Source organism: Corythoichthys intestinalis, unplaced genomic scaffold (genome assembly GCF_030265065.1).
Source record: "Corythoichthys intestinalis isolate RoL2023-P3 unplaced genomic scaffold, ASM3026506v1 HiC_scaffold_23, whole genome shotgun sequence".
Classification (NCBI taxonomy): Eukaryota; Metazoa; Chordata; class Actinopteri; order Syngnathiformes; family Syngnathidae; genus Corythoichthys; species Corythoichthys intestinalis.
This window is the reverse complement of record NW_026651592.1, coordinates 8,439,478-8,447,977: the sequence shown is the minus strand read 5'-3', so window position 1 is coordinate 8,447,977 and position 8,500 is coordinate 8,439,478. Positions and strand designations below refer to the sequence as shown.

Here is an 8,500-nt window from a genome sequence, read left to right as displayed (position 1 = left end):
AAAAAATGAAACGTTCAACATATTTAATTTAAAAATATTATTAAAACAGTAAATTAAAGCTGACATTGTGCAGTTTGTGTTGTAACTTATTGAACCAGGCTGACACCTTCTGGCCATTGATGCAATGCGGATAAATGAAAGTAGTGGACACTTCACGTGACACAAACTCAAAAAAATGAAACATATTATTTATGCAGAAACCTTATTTCAAGTGGTGTCACAAGACTGCTTTATGTAACTGTACACTGCTGGCCAGAAGTATTGGCTACCCTGCAATTCTGTCAGATAATGCTTGATTTCTCCCAGAAAATGATTGCAATTACAAATGCTTTGGTAGTAATATCCTCATTTATTTTGCTTGCAATGAAAAAACACAAAAGAGAATGGGAAAAAAATTAATCATTATCATTTGACACAAAACTCCAAAAATTGGCCGGACAAAATTATTGGCACTCTTTGAAAAATCATGTGATGGTTCTCTAATTTGTGTAATTAACAGTACCTTTTACTTACCTGTGGCACATAAAAGTTGGTGGCAATAACTAAATCACACGTGCAGCCAGTTAAAATGGATTAAAGTTGTCTCAACCTCTATCCTGCACTAAAAAAAAATGGGCTGTTGAACTGACATAAAAAAATAATAGAAAGAATTTGCACCTGATAATATTGCTTCCCTTCAGCATTTAGCAATTGTGTTCTTTTAACATAAAGCATACATGTTGAGCCAACGTAATATCGCGTTAACGGGCGGTAACTATTTTTTAAAATTAACCAAGTTAAAATATTTGACGCATGCACGGAGCGGCCCACGTTCTAAGTATATACAGGTATAGAGCTAAGAGGCAGTGACAAGTGAGTGGAGTGGATACAGGCATTCATTTGGACTGTGCTTTTAACTGCGTAAAGCTTTGCCTTCTCTTCCACAACAATTAGAACTATTGAGGCGAGCAGCGTGGGGTAGCATGACAGGAGTTGATCTTTTTCTTAACACCCTGCATTGTACACAACACAGAGAAGATATATTATTTGCAGCCGCCACACACAGTCATGGTTACCCACTTCCCATCATGCATTTTGGCAGAACAGTTTTGTCACTACATTATCATTTACTGAAAGCTCAACACATACACTAGATGGCAATATTTAGCCACAATATAGAAACTCACATTTATCCTTTTAGAATCTATCCGTGGATCCCTTTCACAGAAAGAATGTTAATAATGTTAATGCGATCTTGTGGATTTATTGTTATAATAAACAAATACAGGACTTATGTACAGTATGTTGAATGTATATATCCGTCTTGTCTTATCTTTCCATTCCAACAATAATTTACAGAAAAATATGGCATATTTTAGAGATGGTTTGAATTGCGATTAATTATGATGAATTAATTTCTAAGCTGTGATTAACGCGATTAAAAATTTTAATTGTTTGACAGCCCGAATTTTAACGTAAATGGCCGTCAATGGCATCAATTTATATATGCCTCAATGGAATCCAGTACATTGGCATCAATAGTAGCGACATTCATGATAGTCAATGGCATGGACGTACATAGCTGTCAGTGGTATTGACTTACTTAGGCGCCACTTCAATGTCAATGGGCTGTAATGGTAAGTGGTCAAAAATCACAACCACCTATGTTTTCCTGTCATTGAAAATGAAGGGAAAATGTTTGCCATTGAAAATGAATGGAATTCCGGTCATTTTGATATTTAAACGGTGCCGGTCGGTCAGTTTGGAGTCTCCAGTGCGCCGAAAAAATGTGGATAATAAGATTATGAAAGAAAGAAATAAAAATAAAGTTGAGGAATTTTACTAGCTGGGGCTGTGTCTTGCAAAGCCCCATCTAATATTTAAAAAAAAAAAAAAAAAAAAAAAAAAAACACTTTTCACAAACAAAATAATAATTAAATGGTGACGGTTATTGGGCCAGCCGGCTCTACCAATGAGGTGTCACTTATTTTTTCAGGGAGTTGGCAACCCCGTTTACATGGTGACTCTCTGAGAATACGAACAATTTCAAATTTGCATTTGCATTTGCGTCTCCATTTGAACAATGTCCCAATTCAGCATGAAAACGATGTAGTATTCATGCCAAGCCCTAGGGAGCAGTGCAGATTTACCGGGCCACAGAGAATGATGCACTTTGACCCCACCAAGCTCCCTCAGCCCGGAAAAAAATATGCCCGCCCATTCGAAGCGATGTAATTTTTCTTTTGTTCAAAAAGGCACAAAAATTGAAACGTTCAACATATTTAATTTAAAAATATTATTAAAACAGTAAATAAAAGCTGAGATTCTGCCATATTTGCCCCTTTTTAATGTTTAGTAGCAGCGCTGCGCACGCCCAATGGGAGGTGTACGAGTGCTGACGTTAACAGCGCGGTGTCGCGCGGCAGGAGCCTTTGATATGCATGCCGAGGAAGCCCCCCTCAACCCCCCGCAATCGGATTCTTTCACTTTGGAGGCAGGATTCAGAATTTTTCGTTTTCGCCTTCCGTCTTCGCCCGCACCATATGCACGCGAGGCGAGTCTGCAACTCAGTCATTGCATCTTTGTGTGGCAGAGTTGCCATGTAAACTGCCCCTTAAATCTCCCGAGAAATGACGAGACTATCGCAATTGGTTGGAAAGGCACGTTAACATTATGTTGTATCAACATGATCTAATATAGACCCTACCCACGTGACGTCACAACTCCTTCCTCCTGACTGGTGCCGCCCAATTGTCCGTCAACACATCATGTTTACCTGTTACGGCTACGTACATTCCTCCTATCTACGACGTGTTTTTCTGCTCGTTAACATTAATAATCAAAATGGTGAAGGCGTGTGTGGCGGTCGGTTGCAATAACAGAGAAGATAGACGGAGAAGACGGAGAGACTTGAAGTTCTACCGGATTCCGAGAGACCCGGAGAGAAGAGAGCGAGATGGGCTGCTGCAATTCGACGAGAAAACTGGGCTCCAAACGATTACCACAGATTATATAGTAGTCATTTTATATCTGGTAAGATGCATTTAATATATATTTAGAGGGTTTGGGGCTGACAACCACAATTAAGATCATTGCTAGGCTAATCGCCGACAACATACACGTATGTATGTAGTGAGAGTGCTATTGCTAAACCATATAAACATTAAAAGCCCTAACTCCATTGACAAACGACATGAAATACATTAGACTTGACAGTGGATGTTAGCAATAACAAAAGATTTTGAATTGAAAATTTCGTAACTCACCTTTCCAAGCACAAGATAGATTCCTGCCGAATTTTCGTGGACGAGGACCTGTTTCACCCAACCAGCAACGAAGTATTTATAAGCCTCCAAGCTCTTAAAGTTTTTCAAACTTTCGTGAGAATAGGCTGTTTTTGTGTGGACAAGATAGTTGTACATATCAGGGTTGCTAGCAGATGTCAGGCAAATACGGCGGCGACAGCGGGTCGAAAAACATCGATTTAGGCATCAAATATGGATCTGGCGAATGGATAAACTGAAGCTTTTCCACATAACGCCTTTTATGCAACGCATCAAGTGAGTTTACGGCATCCGAAAGCACCGGGTCTTCCATGAAATGCATTATAAATTGCTCGATCAATTGAGACCATTGATAATACAGACACAAAATGACGGACAAGGGGGCGGAACCATACAGCGAGCACGTGATTTTGTGACGTCGGCGGGTAGGGTCTATAGCTACTCATTCATTGTTCATGTTTATGTATGGACTGCATGATTTAATCATGCTCACCTTGGAAACATGATGTGTTCCTGCTGAAAATGCACATTGTCTTCTAGTAAACTTTACAACCTACCAGAGTCATTTTTTTGAGTGTGGTTGAGATTTACCAATGTTGACAATTACAGGCCTCTCTAATATTTTCAAGTGGGAGAACTTGCACAATTAGTGGTTGACTAAATACTTATTTGCCCCACTGTATATTGAGGAGTGGCAAATGTTTCACAGCTGGAGAGTGAAGTGAATTTAAACTGCTGCTGCCATGACCCGACCTCAGATAAGTAGAAGAAAATTGATAAACCATTGAAACTGTTATCATGCCCAAAATTCCACCTTTATTTAAGAAAAAAAAAAACCGTGATAAATTTATAATTTCCTACAACATGACTGCCTCAATTTTCAGACACCGACCTTCGACCTGGCACGGGCCCCGAAGTCTTTAGCTATCTGCCCGCGCAGGGTCTGGTCCCGGAATCCGTAGATGAGCGGACTGAAGGCCCTGGGGAAAATGACGAAGCAGACGTAATTGAAGAAGATCAACAAACGTTGTGCCTGGACGTCAAAGTTTTGGCGAATGAGCGTTTCAGTAATAGGTATCGTGAAGGCCAGCCCGCAGAGAAGTAACTGTGCGGCGTGTATCAGAACTGTCCTCTGAGCGCGACCTCCTGAATCCCCAGTCCTGCGCAGCTTGCGCGTCTGCACCATGATGCCTATGTATGTCCAGATGATGAGAACGGCCATAAGGGAAAATACGAGCACGTTGGCGATTATACGAACCACGGCCTGGGCTGGCGTGCTATTCACTAGATGGCGATTGCACCGCACGGGCTCGCTCCAGACGGGCAAGGTATATGGATCGCCGATGACGTTCTCCAAGACAGGGCTCATATAGCTCAGCAGCCACATAGCCAGGATGATGACCCAGATGCGGTCAGATCGCCAGGCGGCCGGGCGACGCAACGGGTAGAAGATTGAAACAAAGCGCTCTATTGACATGGTGGCCAGGATGAGCGGCGAGTTGAGGAAGCTGGCCGTAGTGATGATGATCATGGGGACGCAGTAGAACAGCGCAAAATGCACATCAAACGTGGCCAGCATGAAGAGGAGCACGGACGACACCAGCTGGATACTATCGTTGACTAGCATGCACTTGAAGAGAAGGTAACGAGGTGTGTCGAGGGAGTTGGACAGCTTGGCCAACGCGTGTAGCAGGATGCCGACGCAGAACATGAACACGGAGAACAACAGCAGCACCGTGGCTAGCATGATGCCCTTCGCCTGTTTGATCGACCACGTCACGTTTACGCGGAGCTCAGGGGAAGACATTTTGAGCACGAGCCACCTGTCGTGAAAATGAAAAACTACAATGAGTCAAATCTTTATTCTGACAAAATTCACTTTCTATAGGGGAAAAGTCATGAAAAAAAATGAGATTATATCCACTTCTGCTTTTTTTGACAAAAAAAAAAAAAAAAAAGAAAAATGTCTCTGTCAACATAATTACCATCTTTCTAGGTGGGGGGGACTTTTTGCCTAAGGAAAAAAAATCTGCACTATTTAAACTGTTTGGATAAGTTGAAACATTCTTGCTCTGTGGAATTTTTGTATTTATTTTGAATATCAAACTACTACTTTTTCATTGAAATTTATGTCCTAAATTTTGTCACACTACTACTATATCTGTAAGTAATATCTACTTTTATGGACAATATTTCCCATTACCACAACATAATCAAATATCTATTTTTTTCCATAAAACATGTTTTCGAATATTTTTTTTTTCATATTGATTTATATATCAGAAACACTTTTATTTCCCTCAAAAGATTTTTTGATAAATATATCTTAACTTTGAAATGTATATCTGAGAAAACAAATAAATAATAAATAAAACACAAACCCACCATAGTGTGTCTTTATTCTTGCGACATTGCAATTTCTTCCTGCAAAACATACCTTCAAGAATAATTTAATTTTATGTATTCAGTTTCCTAAAATAAATACTGTGTTGAAAAAAATAATATTGCCAATTGATTTTTGATGTCATACTCCCTTGTCCTGCAAAAATATTACTATTTTCAAAAGAACATGTTTTTTTAAACATCCAAAATGAACATCTATAATCACATATCTATCGAAGAATAAAAACACAACTTTATTGTCACAAAGTGTGCTTCCTTCATATGTAATAATTATGATTTCAGAAGGAGTCAGGAAAAATATCAACCTCATTTTGAGAAAACAGTCTATTTTGCATAACAACTAATTCTCTTGCAAAAAACCTGTTTGCAAGGTTTTCATTTGTACGACAGAATAATACATTACGGCATGAAGACACACAGTAAAATACATACACACAGCAAAATTTGGGAGTAAACAGACAATTGTGACGAGGCAGTAGAGTACAAGATACTGTTGCGTTTAAAGCTACTCAGCCCCCATTGCTGTGTTGTAGTTGAGCAAGTCTGACGTTTATTTTTCATCTAATTAAAAAAACAGATCAAATTAGGATTTAAGTGCAATATAGCCAAATAAAATTGTCAATTTTACAAGTCTTAATTTTATCTGAATGTGAATAAAATAAAGAATACATGTCATACGACAATAGCGGTCCCCAAACTTTTTCCTGTGTGGGCCACATAACTTTTTCCTTCTCTGATGAGGGGCCGGGTCAGTTTCTAACAGAAAAAGCGTGACGATTGCAGGAGTGCCTAAATGTAAAAATTTATTGTTTTTCAGAAAGCCATAATCAAATAGCCCTTTCTGGATTCTTCACGGAACAAAAGTAAATAAAATAAAAATGATAATATAATATAATATAATATAATATAATATAATATAATATAATATAATATAATATAATAATAACACTATTAATTAAATAAATAATAACCGAATAACCCTGTCTGGGTTCTTCACAGAAAAAAGCCAGAGGTTGTGGCCAGGGCTGGCTACGGCCCCCTCTATAAATTTGTTGGCCACCACACTGGCCAGTATCTTGTTAGATTGTACTTGTAGTAACATCAGTTATTCCAAATGCACAGCCAGGCAAGCCGCTGCTCTTCACCTTCACAGTAGCCCCCCCCCCCCGGCCCCCGCTCCAATGGCAACGGCTCAGTGTGCGCGACTAGAGATCACATATCGGTGGATCGCTTATTTCCATGAGACACCAGTGAACGACACAAAAGTTCAGAGAGAAGACGGGGGCGAATACAATAAGTATATAAGTCGGTCACATGCGGGGGACATGGGGGAACCAAACGCAGGGAAACAAAAGGCGGCAAAAACAAAAGGCAGGGTGGTGCAAAACTCAAAAATACCTTACTCAAAACTGGAAAAAAGTATTTAAAAAAAAAAAAAAAAGGCCAGGGAATCAAACAATAGGCATTAAATATTACTCAAACAGACGATCTGAACACGAGGGCTTGGGTGTACAAGTAGACACTTGGATAGACAATGACCGAACAAGAACAGACAGCACATGGGGAATTTAAACACTGACATAAGGGAAACGAGACAACGAGACAAAGGTGGTTGATACAAGGGACAGCGGATTGGTCAAGACACAAGAAGCAGGCCAAAGCAGGTGAAATCAATGGGTCACATGGACAAGAAACACTAGGGCACAAACTGAACTGAACTTATTTCAAGCAGAAGGGGAAGTATGCGCCATCATAACGTGCTTTTTAAGAAGTAAATGGTGCAGTTGCACGCATGTTAGAGCAGCTTTTGGACATGTTTTCAACTTGTAACTTGATACCTAGCTAACACAAGCTGCTGCTGGTCAATTTTCAGACAATGGATAGAAAGTCGACGGAGAGAAAATTAGCACAGGAGGAGAGAAAGAGACCACAGGGGAGCAACAGAGGCTTAGTGAGGAGGAGGAAAAGAAGGAGGAGGATGGAGGAAAGCACCAGACAGAACAGCATGACGATGATGCACAGCCAGCATCGGTGATAGAGCGATGTGATGAGGAAGAAGATCAGACAGAAGCAGAACAGAAACAGCACCGACACAGGTGAAAGTCTTTCTGATAGTTTATAAGACATAATAATAACATATGAAAAATTTCTGGGGGCCCCACTGGTTAGACGAGGATGACAAGTTCAACTGACTTGGAAAAGAATGACATTGTAGCAAAAGAAGAACTATAATTTACTCTGGAGCATTTTTCTCGCAATACTACGATTGTTTTTGGTTGTAATAGTCACGAGCAATGCTTCAATTGTAACCATTTGGTACCAAATTGCAAAAATGGTTTGCCATGAAAATGAACTACTTATAACACATTGATTTAAAACATTATATGAATAGGATTATATTGTACAATGGTGATCCAACCTGTCAGAAAAGGGAAAAAGAATGCATAAACGGGTTATTCAGCCATTCCGTAATACATTTCAAAGCTGCTGCAACATTAATACAGATATGTGCACCAACTCAGCCACACCGTTTGCAGATAGGGATCCAAACTGTCAAAAAAGGGGGGAAAACACATGTAATTCAGTCATTTCTTACGCATTGTCAAAACAGTGAGGGACCCTGTCAAAGAGACACAAAGCATATCTATCAGGACGATTTCATGATTCAATTCAGCAACCATTCACTGATTAAATACTCACCTTCTTGTGGTCATGAGGTTAGTGTGCACTGTCGGCTTTTCGGTGCTGAACACGCGTGTGCAGTCCTTGCAACCTTAAATCCACCTTTTCATCAAGATGATTGCAACGTCATGAAGCATCACTTCTTCGCATTT

General features: G+C 39.8%; 1 protein-coding gene across 1 annotated transcript; it reads right to left on the bottom strand.

Moving 5' to 3' along the window:
- Positions 1 to 4,143: 4,143 nt before the first annotated feature.
- LOC130911258 (odorant receptor 131-2-like) lies at positions 4,144 to 5,070 on the bottom strand. Its single transcript, XM_057829105.1, has one exon. The coding sequence runs from the start codon at positions 5,068 to 5,070 to the stop codon at positions 4,144 to 4,146; it is 927 nt and encodes a 308-aa protein (XP_057685088.1).
- Between the last annotated feature and the right edge of the window lie 3,430 nt (positions 5,071 to 8,500).

Bases quoted from the DNA above. Each gene is read 5' to 3' on its own strand.
- LOC130911258 (XM_057829105.1), bottom strand. From the start codon at position 5,070: ATGTCTTCCCCTGAGCTCCGCGTAAACGTGACGTGGTCGATCAAACAG.